General features: G+C 43.7%; 1 protein-coding gene across 1 annotated transcript in view; it reads left to right on the plus strand.

Annotated features, from left to right (window-relative positions):
* LOC115126146 (protein diaphanous homolog 1-like) overlaps positions 1-24491 on the plus strand; it is a 126399-nt gene that overhangs the window by 27393 nt on the left and 74515 nt on the right. Inside the window, exons 2-9 of the mRNA XM_065018545.1 lie at positions 5175-5201; positions 6004-6165; positions 13162-13263; positions 13375-13589; positions 13715-13918; positions 15032-15248; positions 15374-15492; positions 16137-16253. Coding sequence (XP_064874617.1) covers positions 5175-5201; positions 6004-6165; positions 13162-13263; positions 13375-13589; positions 13715-13918; positions 15032-15248; positions 15374-15492; positions 16137-16253 — 1163 coding nt within the window. The remainder of the gene's footprint in view (positions 1-5174; positions 5202-6003; positions 6166-13161; positions 13264-13374; positions 13590-13714; positions 13919-15031; positions 15249-15373; positions 15493-16136; positions 16254-24491) is intronic.

Consider the following 24491-nt stretch of genomic DNA (forward strand, 5'->3'; position numbering starts at 1 on the left):
AGCAATTTATACCTATTTTTTTAGCAGAAAGGTGAGATTTGAACCTTTTCTTGGAGTATGCAGCATTATTAATGGTTTTACTGTCCTTTCACGATAAATAATTACTTTAGAGGATTACCTAGATTACATGTAGTTACATTTAAAAGTTAAGTCACAGAAAAATCCTAAAATTCCATCTGTCAAGATGTGTATGAACCCTGTAAGAAATAGCAGACATGGAGACTGAACACTCCTTAAGGGCACAAGCTAATGTCAGCCCAATACCGTAGAAACAGAAGTTAGACACAACACAACACAGGAGAAATAGCAGACATGGAGACTGAACACTCCTTAAGGGCACAAGCTAATGTCAGCCCAATACCGTAGAAACAGAAGGTTACAGACACAACACAACACAGGAGAAATAGCAGACATGGAGACTGAACACTCCTTAAGGGCACAAGCTAATGTCAGCCCAATACTGTAGAAACAGAAGTTACAGACACAACACAGGGTGATTCCTATTCAGTCTAGCTGCAGACACAGCCGTTTAGGTCTATGATGAGGGTTTTTGTCTTTGGTCTCAGCCATCCCAGCCAATCTCAATGTGAGAGAGAAAGTCATCAACAAAAGACTCCCCTGTCACTCTGGCCCAGGTCCAATCAGCTGGGTGGCTCAGGAGAGAGGGAGAGACTGGGAGGAGAGAATGGGATGGAGGGATGGAGGGATAGTGTGCTGCAAGGACACACTCCATGTTGGGATTTAGGCTAACTGTTTTTATCTGACTATTGACTAATGAGCAGCTCTCTCAAACAGAATTTGTGTGGAATCCATCAGATATTCACAACAGCTCACACCAGTCCCGTGTGTGTGTTTGTCCGTCCGACCTTGTCTGCATACCATTTGAGAGAGGAGGGAAGTGAGAGAGAGAATGGGTAGGCTAATGTAACCTTTTTCTGTTGAAGAGAGAGCGGATCACTGAAACCTGTGAAAGAAACTAAAGTGAGAGCAAGAGTGCTTGGACGAGTGAAAGATGAGTGTGTGTGTGTGTGTTCCTCTGTAAGTGTCTTCTCCAGATGGATGACTATAAAACCGTGGAGGAGGGTTGTGATGGTCAGTGTGTGTTCTGTGACCACTGACCCCCAGTCTCTGGCTGGGTGCTAATTGGCTCCAGATGCTGGAGTATATGTGGAATGTATGTTACTGTACTTTGACTTATCATTTGCTGTGAACCAGAACTAAAATAATTGGTCTCTGGGATAATATAGATATATTTGATAGAATGTTTGGAAACACAGTTATAGAGATTGGAATTTGTGGCTTATTCCAATGGAGTATTAGGCCTCTAACATATAGATGCTGATATCTTGAGAAATCCATCTTAGGAAGTGAGTAGATTATGACTACCATCAATGTATTTACATGCATCATTTCCAATCTCATATATATATATATATATATAATATATCTATTTTTTTACATTTATTTTATTTATTTATTTATTTATACACTGCTCAAAAAAATAAAGGGAACACTTAAACAGCACAATGTAACTCCAAGTCAATCACACTTCTGTGAAATCAAACTGTCCACTTAGGAAGCAACACTGATTGACAATAAATGTCACATGCTGTTGTGCAAATGGAATAGACAACAGGTGGAAATTATAGGCAATTAGCAAGACACCCCCAATAAAGGAGTGGTTCTGCAGGTGGTGACCACTTCTCAGTTCCTATGCTTCCTGGCTGATGTTTTGATTGCAGGCGGTGCTTTCACTCTAGTGGTAGCATGAGACGGAGTCTACAACCCACACAAGTGGCTCAGGTAGTGCAGCTCCTCCTCCTCCTTACACAAGCTGGAGGTATGTTGGGTCATTGTCCTGGTGAAAAACAAATGATAGTGCCACTAAGCGCAAACCAGATGGGATGGCGTATCGCTGTAGAATGCTGTGGTAGTCATGCTGTTTAAGTGTGCCTTGAATTCTGAATTCGAGGTTTACCGATTAATTATTATTTTTGGACGCCAATTTTTTTTAAAATTTTTTTTTTTTTTGTGTGATTATTATGAAATATATTTTTTTACAACTTTATTTAATGAGGCAAGTCAGTTAAGAACACATTCTTATTTTCAATGACGGCCTAGGAACAGTGGGTTAACTGCCTTGTTCAGGGGCAGAACGACAGATTTTTACCTTGTCAGCTCGGAGATTCAAACTTACGGTTAACTAGTTCAACGCTCTAACCACCTGCCTCACGAGGAGCCTGCCTCTTATGCAAATGCAGTAAGAAGCCAAGGTAAGTTGCTAGCTAGCATTAAACTTATCTTATAAAAAACAATCAATCATAATCACTAGTTAACTACACATGGTTGATGATATTACTAGTGTATCTAGTGTGTCCTGCGTTGCATATAATCGATGCGGTGCGCATTCGTGAAAAGGACTGTCGTTGCTCCAACGTGTACCTAACCATAAACACCAATGCCTTTCTTAAAATCAATACACAGAAGTATATATTTTTAAACCTGCATATTTAGCTAAAAGAAATCCAGGTTAGCAGGCAATATTAACCAGGCGAAATTGTGTCACTTCTTTTGCGTTCATTGCACGCAGAGTCAGGGTATATGCAACAGTTTGGGCAGCCTGGCTCATTGCGAACTAATTTGCCAGAATTTTACATAATTTGACATAACATTGAAGGTTGTGCAATGTAACAGGAATATTTAGACTTAGGGATGCTGCCCGTTAGATAAAATATGGAAGGTTCTGTATTTCACTGAAAGAATAAACATTTTGTTTTCGAAATGATAGTTTCCGGACTTCGACCATATTAATGACCTAAGGCTCGTATTTCTGTGTGTTATTATTTTATAATTAAGTCTATGATTTGATAGAGCAGTCTGACTGAGCGATGGTCGGCACCAGCAGGCTCGTAAGCATTCATTCAAACAGCACTTGCGTGCGATTTGCCAATAGCTCTTCGCAATGCTTCAAGCATTGAGCTGTTTATGACTTCAAGCCTATCAACACCCGAGATGAGGCTGGTGTAACCGAAGTGAAATGGCTAGCTAGTTAGCTCGCACTAATAGTGTTTCAAACGTCACTCGCTCTGAGACTTGGAGTAGTTGTTCCCCTTGCTCTGCATGGGTAATGCTGCTTCGAGGGTAACGCTGCTTGGCGGCGAGGAGAGGGATGGAAGCTATACTGTTACACTGGCAATACTTAAGTGCCTATAAGAACATCCAATAGTCAAAAGTATATGAAATACAAATGGTATAGAGAGAAATAGTCCTATGATTCCTATAATAACTACAACCTAAAACTTCTTACCTGGGAATATTGAAGACTCATGTTAAAAGGAACCACCAGCTTTCATATGTTCTCATGTTCTGAGCAAGGAACTTAAAAGTTAGCTTTTTTACATGGCAAATATTGCACTTTTTACTTTCTTCTCCAACACTTTGTTTTTGCATTATTTAAACCAAATTCAACATGTTTCATTATTTTATTTGAGGCTAAATTGATTTTTTAAAATGTATTATATTAAGCTAAAATAAGTGTTAATTCAGTATTGTTGTAATTGTCTTTACAAATGACAAATAAATATTTTTAAAAAACGGCCGATTTAATCGGAATCGTCTTTTTTGGTCCTCCAATCTGTATCGGCGTTGAAAAATCATAATCGGTCAACCTCTATTCTAAATACCAGCAAGTAACCCCACACCATCACACCACCTCCTCCATGCTTCACGGTGGGAACCACACATGCAGAGATCATCCTTCCACCTACTCACAAAGACACAGCGGTTGGAACCAAAAATCTCTAATTTGGACTCATCAGGCCAAAGGACAGATTTCCACCCGTCTAATGTCCATTGCTTGTGTTTCTTTGCCCAATCAAGTCTCTTTTTTCTTATTGGTGGTCCTTTAATAGTGGTTTCTTTGCAGCAATTCGACCAATGCCTGATTCATGCAGTCTCTTCTGAACAGTTGATGTTGATGTCTGTTACTTGAGCTCTGTGAAACATTTGGGCTGCAATTTCTGAGGCTGGTAACTCGAATGAATGTATCCTCTGCAGCAGAGTTAGCTCTGGGTCTTCCTTTCCTGTGGCGGTCCTCATGAGAGCCAGTTTCATCATGGCGCTGGATGGTTTTTGCGTACTGACTGACCTTCATGTCTTAAAGCAATGATGGACTGTCGTTGCTCTTTGCTGTTAGAGCTGTTCTCGCCATAATATGGACTTGGTATTTTACCAAATAGGGCTATCTTCTGTATCCCACCCCTACCCTGTGGGGGGGGGGGGGTCTTCTTCAGTGGCAGGGAAACTAGTCAGGATCGAGGTAAAGATGAATGGCGCAAAGTAGAGAGAGACCCTTGATGAAAACCTGCTCCAGAGCGCTCAAGACCTCAGACTGGGGCGAAGGTTCACCTTCCAATAGGACGATCCTAAGCACACAGCCAAGACGATGCAGGAGTGGCTTCGGGACAAGTCTCTGTATACAGTATTTTTCAATATTTTTTTTTGTCCCATCCTTCACCTACCCTCAACCCCTCTCATTTATTTCTGAAGACCATCCAGTTTTGATTTCTAAATGACATATTTTTCAACTGTGCTGGAAGTGAGCAACTTTCCCAAAAGCTTTCTTTTTTTTGTGTGTCTGTGTCATCTTCAGCACCCCCTGGTGTTGGACAGTGGGAACACGTGAGATGCTGCCATCACCAGGACATTAATTGGTGTAGCCTGCCACCTTGTGGCAAAAATGTGCAGGTGCAAATGTAATGTGTTTCTGCCATAACATCTGGAATCTTACAATATCAATCCCTGTCTGTTAGAAAGTTTCAGATGATCCATAACTTGATACCAGAGGAATTAGTGAGCTAATCTACATATAGATGTTGTATATTGATCCAGTGTGATGTGTAACAGTCAGTTCTTACTGAAGTGATCTTGTAGAATGATCGTGATCTATCTGTAGCCTACATTCCCCTCTGTGCTCCTGTGATCAATGCTTAATAATGACCCCGTAGAGATTATCCAGCCTAATCCTAATTTATCCTTTCATCTCTTCCTCCCCTTTTCTTCCCTCCTATCTCCCCATCTACCCCATTGTCCCTCTCTTTTCTCCTGTTTGATCTCCCCATTTCTATCTGTCTTTCCCTCATCCTCCCATCCTTCCCCCACTCCCCTCTGTACAGAATATCAAACGGCTGTTTCCTGATGAGGTAGGTTGTGTGGATCCAACATTATCTCAGTGATCTGACTCTTGGTTGCATCTCGTCTCACCCTACCCTGTAGCCAACTTCCAACACTAACACCCCATAATAACCCCACTACAGTCCCTGGTTCGAATCCAGGCTGGTTTTTGGGAGTCCCATAGGGCAACGCACATTTGCGTTTGGGGGGGGGGGGGTTACTAAGATATTATTTGAGTAATTGGATACAATTAGCTCTGTTGCAAATGGCTTGCCAGTTACCTGTGTTTGTGAACATAGCACGTCCCTAACCTTAATGGGTCATCATCCATGCTTCACACAGCTCCTGTGTCATTGTGCAGCTACTTACCAGTGCTCTGGTGTCCCTGCGCTGTCATCTTCACACTAACAGCAGCTACACAGGCAATTATTAGTGTTTTACTCTGCGATAATTAGTGTTGTACTCTGTACAATAATTAGTGTTGTACTCTGTACAATAATTAGTGTTGTACTCTGTACACTAGAATGAGATGAAGGAGGATCAGATGACCTTGTCATCTGTTTGGAGGAAACTGGGATGTTCATGATTTCACTCTGATCCTGTTTCATCTTGTTCACACATGAATGGAGCTCTCTGTCAGCTCCAGCCAAGGTGTTTCAGAGTGATGTTTAGTCGTCCATGATGTCTGAACATCCACTGGAGTCTGATGCCCAATCCCAAATCAACTCTGACCTTGCCCTGACCTCTCCAATCCAAGAGGTCGGGTTGATCTGGAATAACCCTAATATGACCCTGCGTGACCTCTGAACCCTGGCATTTGACCCCCTGCAGTTGGAGCGTTTCACCAGCATGAGGATGAAGAAAGACAAGGAGAAGCCTCATGCGCCTGCACAGCGCCACTCCAGCGCTGCCCACTACGAGGTGCCTGCCCAGGAGACCATGCTGCACGACCACGCTGACGAATACGTTCTGGAACTCTTCGAACAGATGCTGGTGAGAGAGAGGGTTAAACACAGAGATACTGGTGAGAGAGAGGGTTAAACACAGAGATACTGGTGAGAGAGAGGGTTAAACACAGAGATACTGGTGAGAGAGAGGGTTAAACACAGAGATACTGGTGAGAGAGAGGGTTAAACACAGAGATACTGGTGAGAGAGAGGGTTAAACACAGAGATACTGGTGAGAGAGCGGGTTAAACACAGAGATACTGGTGAGAGAGAGGGTTAAACACAGAGATACTGGTGAGAGAGAGGGTTAAACACAGATACTGACTAGAGACTGGTGAGAGAGAGGGTTAAACACAGAGATACTGGCTAGAGTCTGGTGAGAGATACTGACTAGAGACTGGTGAGAGAGGGTTAAACACAGAGATGCTGGTGAGAGAGAGGGTTAAACACAGAGATACTGGCTAGAGGCTGCTGAGAGAGAGGGTTAAACACAGAGATACTGACTAGAGGCTGCTGAGAGAGAGGGTTAAACACAGAGATACTGGCTAGAGGCTGGTGAGAGATACTGACTAGAGACTGGTGAGAGAGAGGGTTAAACACAGAGATACTGACTAGAGGCTGCTGAGAGAGAGGGTTAAACACAGATACTGACTAGAGGCTGCTGAGAGAGAGGGTTAAACACAGAGATACTGGCTAGAGGCTGGTGAGAGATACTGACTAGAGACTGGTGAGAGAGAGGGTTAAACACAGAGATACTGACTAGAGGCTGGTGAGAGAGGGTTAAACACAGATACTGACTAGAGGCTGGTGAGAGAGGGTTAAACTGACAGACTAGACTGGTGAGAGAGAGGGTTAAACACAGTGATACTGACTGAGAGAGAGAGGGTTAAACACAGTGATACTGACTAGAGGCTGCTGAGAGAGGTTAAACACAGAGATACTGGCTAGAGGCTGGTGAGAGATACTGACTAGAGACTGGTGAGAGAGGGTTAAACACAGAGATACTGAGAGACTGTACTGACTAGAGACTGGTGAGAGAGGGTTAAACACAGAGATACTGACTAGAGAGGCACAGAGATGCTGACAGAGATACTGACTAGAGGGTTAAACTACTGGTGAGAGAGGGTTAAACACAGAGATACTGGCTAGAGGCTGGTGAAGATACTGACTAGAGATACTGGTGAGAGAGAGGGTTAAACACAGAGATACTGACTAGAGAGAGGGTTAAACACAGAGATACTGACTAGAGGCTGCTGAGAGAGAGGGTTAAACACAGAGATACTGACTAGAGGCTGGTGAGAGAGCAGGTTAAACACAGTGATACTGACTAGAGGCTGCTGAGAGAGAGGGGTTAAACACAGATACTGACTAGAGGCTGAGAGAGAGAGGGTTAAACACAGAGATACTGACTGACTGGAGAGCACAGATGAGGCTGGTGAGAGAGAGGGTTAAACACAGAGATACTGACTAGAGGCTGGTGAGAGATGACTAGAGAGGGAGAGAGAGGGTTAAACACAGAGATACTGGCTAGAGGCTGGTGAGGACTAGAGACTGGTGAGAGAGAGGGTTAATCACAGTGATACTGACTAGAGGCTGGTGAGAGAGGGTTAAACACAGAGATACTGACCAGAGGCTGGTGAGAGAGGGTTAAACACAGAGATACTGACTAGAGGCTGGTGAGAGAGGGTTAAACACAGAGATACTGACTAGAGGCTGGTGAGAGAGGGTTAAACACAGAGAGGCTGGTGAGAGAGGGTTAAACACAGAGATACTGACTAGAGGCTGGTGAGAGAGGGTTAAACACAGAGATACTGACTAGAGGCTGGTGAGAGAGAGGGTTAAACACAGAGATACTGACTAGAGGCTGGTGAGAGAGAGGGTTAAACACAGAGATACTGACTAGAGACTGGTGAGAGAGGGTTAAACACAGAGATGCTGGTGAGAGAGAGGGTTAAACACAGAGATACTGACTAGAGGCTGCTGAGAGAGAGGGTTAAACACAGAGATACTGACTAGAGGCTGGTGAGAGAGAGGGTTAAACACAGAGATACTGACTAGAGGCTGGTGAGAGAGAGGGTTAAACACAGAGATACTGACTAGAGGCTGGTGAGAGATACTGACTAGAGACTGGTGAGAGAGAGGGTTAAACACAGAGATACTGGCTAGAGATACTGACTAGAGACTGGTGAGAGAGGGTTAAACACAGAGATACTGGCTAGAGGCTTCCCACAGATACTGACTAGAGACTGGTGAGAGAGAGGGTTAAACACAGAGATACTGACTAGAGGCTGGTGAGAGAGAGGGTTAAACACAGGTACTGAAACTGGTGAGAGAGAGGGTTAAACACAGAGATACTGACTAGAGGCTGGTGAGAGAGAAACACAGATACTGACTAGAGTACTGGTGAGAGAGAGGGTTAAACACAGAGATACTGACTAGAGGCTGGTGAGAGAGGGGTTAAACACAGAGACTAGAGGCTGGTGAGAGAGAGGGTTAAACACAGAGATACTGACTAGAGGCTGGTGAGAGATACTGACTAGAGGCTGCTGAGAGAGGGGTTAAACACAGAGATACTGACTAGAGGCTGGTGAGAGAGAGGGTTAAACACAGAGATACTGGTGAGAGAGGGTTAGAGATACTGACTAGAGACTGGTGAGAGAGGGGTTAAACACAGAGATACTGACTAGAGGCTGCTGGTGAGAGAGGGTTAAACACAGATACTACTGACTGGTGAGAGAGCTGGTGAGAGAGAGGGTTAAACACAGAGATACTGGTGAGGCTGCTGGAGAGGGTTAAACACAGAGATACTGAGAGAGGGTTAAACACAGAGATACTGGTGAGGCTGGTGAGAGAGGGTTAAACACAGAGATACTGACTAGAGGCTGCTGAGAGAGAGGGTTAAACTGACTAGTGAGAGAGAGGTTAAACACAGAGATAAAGAGGCTGGTGAGAGAGGGTTAAACACAGAGATACTGACACAGAGGCTGGTGAGAGAGGGTTAAACACAGAGATACTGAGGCTGGTGAGAGATACAGAGACTGGTGAGAGAGAGGGGTTAAACACAGAGATACTGACTAGAGGCTGGTGAGAGATACTGACTAGAGACTGGTGAGATACTGAGAGGGTTAAACACAGAGATTTAAACACAGAGATACTGACTAGAGGCTGGTGAGAGAGGGTTAAACACAGAGAGATACTGACTAGAGGCTGGTGAGAGAGGGTTAAACACAGAGATACTGACTAGAGGCTGGTGAGAGATACTGACTAGAGGCTGGAGAGATACTGACTAGAGAGAGGGTTAAACACAGAGATACTGACTAGAGGCTGGGTGAGAGAGAGGGTTAAACACAGAGATACTGACTAGAGAGTGAGAGAGGGTTAAACACAGAGATACTGACTAGAGGCTGGTGAGGCTGCTGAGAGAGGGTTAAACACAGAGATAGAGAGGCTGGTGAGAGAGGGGTTAAACACAGATACTGACTGGTGAGAGAGAGGGTTAAACACAGAGAGAGGCTGGTGAGAGAGGGTTAAACACAGAGATACTGACTGGTGAGAGATACTGACTGAGGCTGCTGAGAGGCTGAGGCTGCTGAGAGAGAGGGTTAAACACAGAGATACTGAGAGAGATACTGGGTTAAACACAGAGATACTGACTAGAGGCTGGTGAGAGAGGGTTAAACACAGAGATACTGGTGAGAGAGAGGGTTAAACACAGAGATACTGACTAGAGGCTGGTGAGAGGGTGGTGAAAGGGGTTAAACACAGAGATACTGACTAGAGGCTGGTGAGAGAGGGATACTGGTGAAACAGGGTTAAACACAGTGATACTGACTAGAGGCTGGAGAGAGAGGGTTAAACACAGAGATACTGACTAGAGGCTGGTGAGAGAGAGGTTAAACACAGAGATACTGACTAGAGGCTGGTGAGAGAGAGGGTTAAACACAGAGATACAGACTAGAGGCTGGTGAGAGATACTGACTAGAGACTGGTGAGAGAGAGGGTTAAACACAGAGATACTGGCTAGAGGCTGGTGAGAGATACTGACTAGAGACTGGTGAGAGAGGGTTAAACACAGAGAGGCTGGTGAGAGAGGGTTAAACACAGAGATACTGACTAGAGGCTGGTGAGAGGGGTTAAACACAGAGATACTGACTAGAGGCTGGTGAGAGAGAGGGTTAAACACAGAGATACTGACTAGAGACTGGTGAGAGAGAGGGTTAAACACAGAGATACTGACTAGAGGCTGGTGAGAGAGGGGGTTAAACACAGATATACTGACTAGAGGCTGGTGAGAGAGGGTTAAACACAGAGATACTGACTAGAGGCTGGTGAGAGATACTGACTAGAGACTGGTGAGAGAGAGGGTTAAACACAGAGATACTGACTAGAGGCTGGTGAGAGAGGGTTAAACACAGAGATACTGACCAGAGGCTGGTGAGAGAGGGTTAAACACAGAGATACTGACTAGAGGCTGGTGAGAGAGGGTTAAACACAGAGATACTGACTAGAGACTGGTGAGAGAGAGGGTTAAACACAGAGATACTGACTAGAGGCTGGGTTAAACACAGAGATACTGACTAGAGGCTGGTGAGAGAGGGGTTAAACACAGAGAGAGAGGGTTAAACACAGAGATACTGACTAGAGGCTGGTGAGAGAGACAAGAGGCTTAAACACAGAGATACTGACTACAGAGATACTGGCTAGAGGCTGGTGAGAGATACTGACTAGAGACTGGTGAGAGAGAGGTTAAACACAGATGGTGAGAGATAGATACTGACTAGAGACTGGTGAGAGAGAGGTTAAACACAGAGATACTGACTAGAGTCTGGTGAGAGAGGGGGTTAAACACAGAGAGGCTGGTGAGAGAGGGTTAAACACAGATATACTGACTAGAGGCTGGTGAGAGAGGGTTAAACACAGAGATACTGACTAGAGGCTGGTGAGAGATACTGACTAGAGACTGGTGAGAGAGAGGGTTAAACACAGTGATACTGACTAGAGGCTGGTGAGAGAGGGTTAAACTACTGACCAGAGGCTGGTGAGAGAAACACAGACTGACTAGAGGCTGGTGAGAGAGGGTTAAACACAGAGATACTGACCAGATGGTGACTGACTAGAGACTGCACAGAGATACTGACTGGGCTGAGAGAGGGTTAAACACAGAGATACTGACTAGAGGCTGGTGAGAGATACTGACTAGAGACTTAAACACAGAGATACTGAGAGGCTGGTGAGAGATACTGACTAGAGACTGGTGAGAGAGGGTTAAACACAGAGATACTGACTAGAGGCTGGGTGAGAGATACTGGTGAGAGAGTGATACTGACTAGGGCTGGTGAGAGAGGGTTAAACACAGAGATGACCAGAGGCTGGTGAGAGAGAGGGTTAAACACAGAGATACTGAGAGAGGGTTAAACACAGAGATACTGACCAGAGGCTGGTGAGAGAGGGAGATACTGAGTTAAACACAGAGATACTGACTAGAGGCTGGTGAGAGAGAGGGTTAAACACAGAGATACTGACTAGAGGCTGCTGAGAGGCTGGTGAGAGAGGTTAAACACAGAGATACTGACTAGAGGCTGGTGAGAGAGGGTTAAACACAGAGATACTGACTGAGGCTGGTGAGAGATACTGACAAGAGGCTGGTGAGAGAGGGAGATTAAACACAGAGATACTGATGGTGACTGACTAGAGACTGGTGAGAGAGAGGGTTAAACACAGAGATACTGGCTAGAGTCTGGTGAGAGATACTGACTAGAGGCTGCTGGTGAGAGAGAGGGTTAAACACAGAGATACTGACTAGAGGCTGGTGAGAGATACTGACAGAGACTGGTGAGAGAGAGGTTAAACACAGAGACTAGAGGCTGGTGAGAGAGGGTTAAACACAGAGATACTGACCAGAGGCTGGTGAGAGAGGGTTAAACACAGAGATACTAAGACTGGTGAGAGATACTGACTAGAGGCTGGTGAGAGAGAGGGTTAAACACAGAGATACTGACTAGAGGCTGGTGAGAGAGGGTTAAACACAGAGATACTGACTGGTGAGAGATACTGGTGAGAGAGGGTTAAACACAGAGATACTGACTGGTGAGAGATACTGACTAGAGGCTGGTGAGAGAGAGGGTTAAACACAGAGATACTGACTGGTGAGGCTGGACTGAGAGAGAGGATACTGACTAGAGACTTAAACACAGAGATGCTGGTGAGAGAGAGGGTTAAACACAGAGATACTGAGATGGTGAGAGATACTGACTAGAGACTGGTGAGAGAGAGGGTTAAACACAGAGATACTGGTGAGAGAGAGGGTTAAACACAGATACTGACTAGAGACTGGTGAGAGAGAGGGTTAAACACAGAGATGCTGGTGAGAGAGAGGGTTAAACACAGTGATACTGGTGAGAGAGAGGGTTAAACACAGAGATACTGGTGAGAGAGAGGGTTAAACACAGAGATACTGGTGAGAGAGGGTTAAACACAGAGATACTGACTAGAGGCTGCTGAGAGAGAGGGTTAAACACAGATACTGACTAGAGGCTGCTGAGAGAGAGGGTTAAACACAGAGATACTGACTAGAGGCTGGTGAGCGAGAGGGTTAAACACAGAGATACTGACAAGAGGCTGGTGTGAGAGCGGGTTAAACACAGAGATACTGACTAGAGGCTGCTGAGAGAGAGAGTTAAACACAGAGATACTGACTAGAGGCTGCTGAGAGATACTGACTAGAGACTGGTGAGAGAGAGGGTTAAACACAGAGATACTGGCTAGAGGCTGGTGAGAGATACTGAGTAGAGACTGGTGAGAGAGAGGGTTAAACACAGAGATACTGACTAGAGGCTGGTGAGAGAGAGGGTTAAACATAGAGATACTGACTAGAGGCTGGTGAGAGATACTGACTAGAGACTGGTGAGAGAGAGGGTTAAACACAGAGATACTGACTCGGTAGAGGCTGGTGAGAGAGAGAAAGGATAAGGATGTGTGTGAGTGTGGACCAAGCGTGTGTGAACTGTAGGTTGTTGTGGGATGCTCACTCTACGACCCCCAGGTGGATATGAACCTGAATGACGAGAAGCAGCGGCCTCTGCGGGCGAAAGACATCTCCATCAAACGAGAGATGGTTTCCCAGTACCTCCACACATCGAAAGCTGTGAGTAACAAAAGCTGTGTTACTGGGATAACACCCGTATTAGCAGTAGACTTAGGACAGCGATAACCTGTCCTCTCTATGCCCAATGTACCAATACCACGGGGGTGATAGGGTCAGAGCCAGAAGGAGTGTTCCAGGTCAGCCATGATGTACATCCAGGAGCTGAGGATGGAGCCCAGAGACACACAGCTCCTGGGCTGTCTGGAGTCTCTCCGTGTCTCCCTCAACAACAACCCTGTCAGCTGGGTGCAGAACTTTGGAGACGAGGGCCTGGCTCTGCTGCTCAACATCATGAGGAAGATCCAGGAGGAGAAGGATGAGTACCCGTAAGATATCCACACCCTCGTACCCCGTGGCCTTCTGCAGTCGATGTGCTAGTCCCCTGTTTCGTATGTCAACCCTTGCCCATGCAGTAATGCACCTTCACCTCTCCTGTCTTCCTGTCATATAGGAATATGGGTGTGAAGTGTCAACACGAGATTGTGCGCTGTCTCAAAGCCTTCATGAACAACAAGTATGGTCTGAAGGCCATGTTGACGTCTGCCGAGGGCATCCCTCTTCTGGTCCGAGCCATCAACCCCCGGGTCCCTCACATGATGGTGGATGTGGTCAAACTGCTCTCGGCCATCTGCATCCTGGAACACCCTGACAACCTGTACGTACGTGTGTGTGTGTACAAAACATTAAGAACACCTGATCTTTCCATGACATAGACTGACCAGGTGAATCCAGGTGAAATAAGCCATGATCCCTTATTGATGTCACTTAGATGGAGGGGAGGAGACAGGTTAAAGAAGCTATGATCCCTTATTGATGTCACTTAGATGGAGGGGAGGAGACAGGTTAAAGATGGAGGGAGAGGAGACAGGTGAGCTAGATGGAGGGGAGGAGACAGGTGATCCCTTATTGATGTCACTTAGATGGAGGCGAAAGAAGCTAGACAGATGGAGGCGAGGAGACAGGTTAAAGAAGCTATGATCCCTTATTGATGTCACTTAGATGGAGGGAGAGGAGACAGGTTAAAGAAGCTATGATCCCTTATTGATGTCACTTAGATGGAGGGGAGGAGACAGGTTAAAGAAGCTATGATCCCTTATTGATGTCACTTAGATGGAGGGAGGAGACAGGTTAAAGAAGCTATGATCCCTTATTGATGTCACTTAGATGGAGGGAGAGGAGACAGGTTAAATGGAGGGGAGGAGACTATGATCCCTTATTGATGTCACTTAGATGGAGGGAGGAGACAGGTTAAAGTCAAGATGGAGGGGAGGAGACTATGATCCCTTATTGATGTCACTTAGATGGAGGGGAGGAGACAGGTTAAAGAAGCTATGATCCCTTATTGACGTCACTTAGATGGAGGGGAGGAGACAGGTGAAATACATATTTTTAAGCCTTGAGAAAATTGAGACCTGGATTGTGTTTGTGTGCCATTCAGAGGGTGAATGTGCAAGATACAATATAGAAATGCTTTTGAACAGGGTATGGTAGTAGGTGCCAGTTTGTGTCAAGAACTGCAATGATGTTTCCTGTGTATCAAGAATTGTCCTCCAGCAAACTTGACACAACTGTGGGAAGCATTAGAGTCAACATGGGCCAGCATCCCTGTGGAACACTTGACACCTTGTAGAGTTCATGTCCTGATGAGTTGAGCCTGTTCTGAAGGCAAAAGGGGGTGCAACTCCATATTGGGAAGGTGTTCCTTAATGTTTTGTATAATCTGTGTGTGTGTGTGTTTCTGTGTATTAATGTGTGTGACTCCCTGTAGTCATGAGCGTGTTCTGGAGGCCATCACTGAGGAGGCAGAGAAGCAGGACATTGAGAGGTTTCAGCCACTCCTCTCTGGTATGAACAAGCCCAACATCGGCCTGAAGAATGGCTGTATGCAGCTCATCAACGCTCTCATCAGTCGAGGAGAAGAGCTGGACTACAGGATCCACATCCGCTCAGAACTGCTGAGACTGGGCCTACGAGACCTGCTGACGGTGAGACAAACACACACACACTAACTCACTCTCAAACTTACTCTGAACCATTGGAAACTGATGTTTGCCTTGATGTTCAGAAGTGTGGTGATTTTTATTGACCCTCCTTTCCGTCTCTCCTGTAGGAGATTCGGACCATAGAGAATGAGGAGCTGAGGGTGCAGCTCAGTGTTTTTGACGACCAGGCTGAGGATGATTCTGAAGAACTCCAGGCCCGCCTCAATGACGTGCGCGTTGAGATGGAATATCCTTCCTCTTCAGGGAGGCTCAAATCGTCCCTCTATATAGGGCAGCTTGTTCAGCTGTCTCAGTGACAGGAGTTTATTGTATGGCTGTATCAAATAGCACCTTGTTCCCTGTAACGACCTGCTGTTTATCAGGGACTTTAGTGCCCTAATAAGGAATGGGGTGCCTTCTTAGGTTAGCCCCCTATTACACAGGAAGTCACTGTCCTCTAATGTTCATTCCTTCGTTTCACCACCAGGTGGCTCCAAGGTGCCATCTTTTCTCACACAAAGCACAAGCATTTCCACAGTGCTTTTCTTTTACCTTGATTGATTTGGTTCTGGCACATTTGATCACGGTTCATTCCTTATTAGTTTATAACTATCATTTGATCAAAAAACGTATTGTATCAAACTGTTAAACGGCTTTGAGCTCTTAGGATTTTACATTTGTATATTATTTCATGTACATTGATAACTGCACATACATCATCCTCTGCGTCCCCTCCTCTGCGTCCCCTCCTCTGCGTCCCCTCCTCTCTGTCCCCTCCTCTCATTGAATGATAAAAGTTGTTGTACTAGGGTAAATTGAGACTGAAGTATGTCTGTTCCATTGACCCCTCTGACCCCTCATGCGGTTGTTGTCCTTAACGTGTGGTCCTACTGACGTGATGGAGGTGTTCCAGATCGTGATGAACACAGTCAAAGACTCCAAGGCTGAAACACACTTACTGTCTCTGATGCAGCACTTGCTGCTGATCCGCAACGACTACATGGTCAGGTAAGGGAAAGGACGTCCACACACACACACACACACACACACACACACACACACACACACACACACGAACCAGGAGCCGACAATGTGAAAATTCTGTTCTCGTGCCCTTGAGCAAGGCACTTATTGCTCGAGGGACGCCAGCAAAATGGCTGTCCCTGGCAGCTTCCCCGCTCTCCGATTTCCAATTCACACAAGTACACACACCAATAACCTTTACTCTGACCTTGGCCTTCTGTCTCTGCTCTACCACCATGTGACTCAGAATAGATGTAATGACCTGGAGGCAACCTTTTCTCTCGCTCTCTCGATCTGTCTCGCTCTCTCGATCTGTCTCGCTCTCTCGATCTGTCTCGCTCTCTCGATCTGTCTCGCTCTCTCGATCTGTCTCTCGCTCTTGTTAGCAATTGGATATGTAGATGGGTGAGCCGGTCAAGGATAGATTCAGACTAAGTGGTACATTTTATGACAAGTAAACAGTTTATTCAGAGTGAAAATATGTATTACAACGTAATTACGGCTCTTCCGTTAGTTCGTGTGGAACGGCAGGCAGAGAGAGCGCAAACAGTCAGCACAGCCCTTATATACGTCACAGAAAGTAGGTTGACCCTAGGAAGATCGGATCTCCGGATTGGTTCAGCTGGTTGTAGTCTGTAGTCTTCCGCCATTGGCTCAGTTGTCTGTCCGTCATCGTAGGATCTTCTTCGGGCACACAGTGTTCGGTTAAAAAAGGAGATTATGTGTGTAATGTGGGAGCTATCCTGTAGGGGACCCCACAGGCTTTACTGTGAGTTGTAGCCATGTAATTAGCAGTAAGTTAGTCACCTGCATACGAAATAGCAATTCCTTACAAAACCCTCTCTTCACGTCTCACCAGAGACGTGACACAACCTAACTGGATCCAGACACAAAGAGAAACTTCTCCCAAAAGGACTATGAAATAAGGCACGGTACTAAACAGAAATAGATATTTATGTATTACCATCATGTTCTCCATTCAATCCCACTATGTACTAAGTTGGCTACCAGCCACCTAGGAACTTACAACCCTCATTTAACAGAGCGGAGAACAGCTCAAAATAAAAGTAAAATGATTGTCCACATTAGCCCACTTTTTCCAGCAGGAAAAAGTTTCTGATACTTCTCTTCACATCTCCTAAGAGATGTGATATAGTCCAGATACATTACTCCAAGCAAAAACGAAGACATAATCCAAAAAGGAAAAATATCCTAAACTAGGTATGTCTATCCGGAAATGGCCCACAAAGAAAAATAATTTCCCCCTCTTCCCATCCCAGATGGGACACGACATACAATGGAGAAGCTTAATCAATAAAAGCAACTGGATCCCCCTCCTAAAATTGCTGCAAAAACTGAAAGATGGGTCTCATGCTCCATACCGTTATCTCGCACCTGGCTCCTGTTATCTAACCAAAAAGACCGCTTGTTCTCGCAACCCCACGCTCTGAATGTGCCCTCCCTTCTGTATTTTTCCAGCATGAGAAAGTTCCATGGCCCTGATACTTTTAAGAATGGTTCAAATCAGCTAGGTAGCATAACACATACATACATCCACACAAGGCAACAGCAGATAATATTCAATCATATATATGGTAATGGCTATAATGTAAAATAACCCCAAGGGTGTGAACAAAAACTCAGCAATGAATCATATAACAGTTACAAAGTGTAAACTACCTTCATGTCAAAAGAGAACAGCTCATTCAAAAACAGAACAAAAGAAAATAGTGTGAAATTTAGGTCCCCCTTTTGACACCAGCTAGGTGTCACTCAATTATCCTTTATTTCAGCAGTCATAGCATTTCATGAAAATAATAAAAGTTTATTACTAATAACAAGTTATATATGCCTTTGTTGTATGCCCTTGTTCCCCCCAAGGGTGTCACTTATCAAAAACAGGATAAAACTTTATTGCTATTGACATGTAAGATGTAGGATAAAACTTTGGTCATGGAAAACAGAGTAAAGAATTATTAGAAACCATCTGGTCCTCTCAGCTACTTCTATCCTGTACCAGGTGGGCTCTTTGCCACCCAGGGACTCCAAACCATGTGTCATCATCAGTCAATCCCATCCTCCCCTGAAAGCATGCTTCCGTATCAGCATCGCCAACTGGAGCATCAAGCAAAGGCATCATGCCTGAAGCCCTCACCACATCTGTAACAGACTTGTCAAAACACAGTATGATGCAGCAGCACATCACATCAATAACAAATAATACAAGAATTAGGGTCAGAAATCCAGTAACCATCATACCAGTGTACTTACCAAACCAGGCCAAGAGAACAGACTCCTCCACCCCCCCGTGGACCTCATCTTAGCAGACAGTGCATCAACCCCGCCTTAGATTGTGAAGTTTAAAAACTATCATCTGGACTGGTATTAGGAATATACGTGCAACATTGTTTACCGAACATCTTGCAGACGTCTATTCTGTCTGGAAACCCCAAATGTGGCCTCAAGCTGTTCAGACATACTAGTGAGTGCATCACGGGAGTAATTCACAAAACGCTGTTGATTATAGTAGATATAATTAATCCATGCAGTCTGTCCAGCATCCACCATGGCTGGACCCATAGTAGGTAGTAAGTGCCAGAGTCCATCATTCCTACCCAAGGCCTGAAACTCATGAGGAATCCCCACTGGCACTCCCAACAGGTTAGTGTGTATGTCAACTACATCCTCTGTCCATGGAGCACTACTACATCTGTCTCCCATGGGATGGAATGTTTTCAGGTCCCCTGGTTACAGAACTCAGCAGCTGTTCAGCAACAACATCAACAATGGTCCGTGGAATTATCAAACTGGTCAGACCACACGTACCTTGCCATTCTCCTCTAAGAATGGGTCTCAGCACTCTTTGGCTCCACTCATCCAACATACATCAGCCAGACCACTAGTTTGGTTTAGGCCTGTAACTGGCCAAGTGGAATTAATGGTTATGTTACTCCTGCAATCAGCTTCAGGCAATCTCCCATAATCAATGCCATTACCTGTACCCGTGATGCACTCGTAATTGCCCCCATATGCCTCAACACCCCAAGAGGCCCGATGAGGAGGTACTGCAGGAAACACAAGGCTCAAAGAGGAACAGAGGGTTGAATTGGGCTTAACCTGGTAAAAACTTCTCAAAATACACAACCACCCCCCTCCTTCTCCTACAGCAAATGGGTGTGTAGCCAGAACAGGTCTATCATGACTACAAATAATACAGTCCTTTCTTCTCAGGGTTTTAGCTGTGTACCTCATATAAGACAGCCACAAATTGTCCCTACTATCAAAACCAGTCTCAGTTTCTAATTGATCAATAGCCGAATAGTCTCTAACATTAATTACCTGAATGGTATTTTTAACACAGTGGTGGTAGAGGAGTGTGTCCGGTTACCTCTGGTCTTGGCAGTACCTTGATAGAAAACACACCCATCATGTCTGTCCTCGTCCTTTGTAGTCCGAGGGTGTGAGTGCCTGCATCAGAGAGCTTAATAGTTTTGATGGTTAGTAGGATTTCATCACCTTTACAAAGTTCAACATTGCTCCCAGGTTTCCCCATATCATGGAAAACCTATCCACCCTTGTGGGATCCTCCATGCTATAAGGATACCCTCTTCTCCAATCCCAGAACTGTCCGAAGTCGGTTACCGTGTAATCTCTATTCTAACTTCTTATCTACCCAGATCTAGGGATCTCTTATGCTTATTTTGGAACAAAATACACATCACTTAGCCAGAGCCAGACACATCTTCACCTCTATGAACAAAAACAGGGGTGATAGGACAGGTAGGGTTACTTCATTCGAGAGTTGGCCCCCGGAATTCTGTTAATTCCAGTTCTTCTCCCGAACTCTGTTTATTGTCCGACAGTGAAAAAATGTCTTACCCTTCCGCCGTGCGATATGAATCTGGGTAGCTCTTTCAGCTAGCTGTCACCAGGGGTCTTCTATGGTCCCCAAGCCTCTGGGACTGGATTGAGTGACTTCACCTGTAGTTCACCTGTAATGCATACAATCCTGGACATACAGGCTTGGTTAACAAACAATTTCTCATATGTTTTATCTGATTATATCTTTAACTTCTATTCCCAATTGTTAGCTTACATTTTTTTTTTAGTTTCCTATCCAATAAGCCCCATCCTATCCTAGACCACAATTTACCCATCCCCCTTTTGATACCTGACTCTGCCCAGGTATCAACCTTACCTACTCTAAATAATGACTTAGGTAAGATTAGTATATTATCTTTATGTCTGACATCATGAAGGAGCCCCTTTTAGTTTTCCACATGTCCAATTCTCCCTTGGGCGTCAATCCAGTACCAATTCCCTGTCAAGTTTCTTATCTACTTAAGAACTATCTGCGCTACTTATATATTTTCTTAAATATATATTTACCAATTTAAACCTTTTCTCTCATATTTCTCAAATACCACTAAGCTTCTAACTGTTTGACTTTATCCAAAATCATGTCTATGAGTGTCAATCTCTAAAGTCCTTACATTTCCTTAATCAACCTAACAATAATCCTAAATCATCACAGATGTCCTATATACCTGTTAAATTTAATACTATTTTTTTTTTTTTTAAACCCCTAATGGTAAAAAAAAATTCAAAACAAATTGCTTATCATATCAAAATCCTTCCTTCAAGGACTCTCAGTATTCTATCTGACAATAACATGAATTTAATATATGTTGCAGAGTGCAGAATTCCTTGTCTACAGTGATTTATCACCCCTAAGAACTGAAACTTATTTTTCTATGTAATTCCCTGCCCTATTGGCTTAATATATATCCTATCCTAACCTCCTAACCTAAACTCCTTTATAATGAATTTACCTTAAAACTAGTACTCAATATGACCACATTCATTATACCAATGACTCTCCCCAAGGCTGATCAGACCTTAGAAGACAGTGATGATAAGGTCCATGAGTCAACCCACCCTTTTATAGTCAAGTTCTATACTACACTAGACATATTAAAGAACCCTTTATCCTTAAAATCCAAATTCACTTGTGTAATTTAAAACTCATAAAATAAAAACTCATAAAGTTCCATATTTGAGCGTGTCTCTTTAAAATACCTTTGCACCAAAACAAATAGTCCTAACAAATGTTTTATGTGTATATATTTGCAAACCTTAATGATTAATCAAAACTTCCAGGCCTTTCCAATTTGGTCGTTTATGGCCTCATTCTCCCCAAGATTATAATCCCTGATATTTAATAAAAATAACGTATTTTCCCTTGGCTCCTTCAACTCACATTTACATCTCAATAAAACAAAACACCATCTGCGTGTTCCTCAAGGAAAAACAACTTGCCCCTGTTACGTATGTCTACGTATCAAGGGAAATGTTCAAATAACCAAATTCAACCTCGCTAGTTTACCGAAACATGTACAATTATGTTTTACCATAGAGGTTGCTTTTCACCATTAATACCCTGACACCGTTCCACATAATGGAAACAGTGCTCAAATTCACTGGTGCTATTCAAACGATCAAACCAAGAATCAACAACCATCAGAATCCACCATCACGATGTTTTATGACTCAGACATCCAATCCCTCTCTCTCACGGCCCAATTACAGTCCAAATAAACGCCACAAATCAATGATACCCACCCAGCGAATCAGCTGCTAGTTTTTAGCATCTTTCCTGACGATTTACATACTCCTTTTAAAGGACACTAACCATTTTCTCTGTCACCCCCAGTCAAGACATCATTTCCGTGGCGACGGAAACCTCGCGAGTGATGTCATCAACAAGCGCTCAATCTTGACTTATTTCGCAACGATTTTCAACTCATTGTAAATAATGGTTGGCTTCTGCAACAACAGTATTTCGGGTTCGATAAACCAAACCTAATTTATCACATCTGTTGAATCCTGATTTAGAGTTTACAACATCAATCAACATCTCTCAATTCGCTAATCTTATAAAAACATTTCGATGGACACAAATCTATCGTAATTGTTCCCTCGTTATTATTCAGAATTAATTTGATTCAAGTCACTGTCTTCTCTATTGATACAGTAATTTAAATACGACCCAATTCTCAATACATTATTTCAGCAGATCATCTAGTGAACAGACATCGTCTTGCATCGGAATTCACCGTTATTATTTTAAATTGAAATAGTCTATCAATTTAACCTAAACAATCTATTGAAAACGTTCAATTTATCTCTTATACAAACACTAGCGACCATAACTTTCCAGGCAATCATTCAAATAGATTATTTACAATCAAAAACTCTGAATTCAGCCAGCGCCATGACTGGGAATGGAACTCGGGCCTCCCGCGTGGCAGGCGAGAATTCTACCACTGAACCACCAATGCTATTGTGAATATCTAAAATTACTCCGGATATAAACCCCATTTACAAAGTAAAATCTAAACAAGTCACTATCGGTAATTCCCAGAAAAATAATAGCCCAATTTTAATAGTACGAACGTTACTCCAGCTATGATTCTCAAATTCCAAATTGCACATATTAGCAATCAAAGAATAAAATCGACACTAATGACTAGGAAACAGATGCGCCTTTTAATTGAAAGTAGATTGTTTACTTATGCAACGTATTTCAGTTACTTTACTACTTCACATTAATCACGCAATGATAATTAGTTTGATGGAAAACCTTAGGCTTTGTACAACATTATAAATTACATCGAGCATCCCTCGAATTCTCTAACTTTATGGAAAACAGTTTATTCAATAAATCCCGCAACTTCTCTCATACTGGGAAGAAAAATTATTACATGTTCAGACTTTAAGGGCAGTTTAATTTAACATGTTTCACCCAGACGGAGATAATCCAATATGCGTTCTATAGTTACATCGTTAGGGTAAGATAACCAGAAGTGGACACTCTAATCAGTTTCTAGAGCTCAATTTCCCAGATTTTGTAGATTATTTTAATAGTGCTTAAAAACTTCATCTTTACTATAACTTTCTCTGCAAAACAACCAGTTCAATTACAACCAAAAACTCAGATATATATAACTATTCTTTACACCTCAGCTGGGAACCGAACCCCGGCCTCCCACGTGGCAGGCGAGAATTCTACCACTGAACCACCAATGCTTATTGAACTGAGATTCTCCGCAAATAGACCCAATTTTCAGTTATCTGCATTTGTTACTCCGGCATCTGAACAACAGAAAACAGCACCAACCTAAACGCCCAAAGTTTTCCCTCAATCAGGATTCTCATCAATCTCGCTCCCTTCGTATCTGACCCCTCTTTCTTAAATACGTGATTTTTGTTCTTTTCTGCCTCTTTCTCTCTATGTAACAACCAACAATCTTAATGGAAACAATTACAACCACCTTGCATTTTAATATAAACAGTTACAAATAGACAAAACATACAATTACAGGTTATATCTCTGACCTCTATTAATTCGACCCCTATCAGACCGAGCTAAGCGGATTTACTGGATAGAATTCAACTCTAGAATCCAATTCTATCCCCTACTGATCCCTATCGAATTGAACCCCTATCAGAATTAATACACGTTAATACACGATCTCTCTGACCCCTGAAAGCCGACCCCTATCGGCGAATCTCTTATCAGTCTAGCCTCGACCGGTTCCCGGGACAAAATTGCAATTTCTCCCCTCGGCGTTAGGTTTAATGAATAGTAGTTAACTATCCCCTGACTGATCTCTATTCCCGACTCTTATCAGTGAATTTCTCAGACTAGCCTCTACCGGTACACAGGACAAAATTTAAATTTCTCCCCCTCGGCGTTAGGTTTCTGACTGATCTCTATTCCCGATCCCTATCGCACTAACCCCTATCAGCATTGATGCGCATGTCCAACCCCTATCGGAACTGAATTTATATATGTCCGATCCCTATTGGAACTTTTTAGGCCTTTAATTGATCTCTCATCATTGAAAGCTATCAGACTGTGACTGATATCTCATCAGTGATTCATATCACACCAGCCGTCGCTGGCTTGTTTCTACATATCTTCACTACACTGTTCTTTTCGACTCGTCAGCAAATTATAAATTTACACAAGAATTCATACTTACTCGGAAATACTGATCAAAATTTAGGCAGACTATACGACAATATGCAAAGTTTGATTTAACAGGTTTTGCTTACCTTATTTATGGTGCACCTTTAGATCAGTTTCCCGAGTTGAGTAGAATTGTTGTCCACCCCCCGAGAATCAAATCACCCGTCCTTCTCGGATCTTCCTCTCCA

The sequence above is a fragment of the Oncorhynchus nerka genome, linkage group LG5 (assembly GCF_034236695.1).
Source record: "Oncorhynchus nerka isolate Pitt River linkage group LG5, Oner_Uvic_2.0, whole genome shotgun sequence".
NCBI classification, from domain to species: Eukaryota; Metazoa; Chordata; class Actinopteri; order Salmoniformes; family Salmonidae; genus Oncorhynchus; species Oncorhynchus nerka.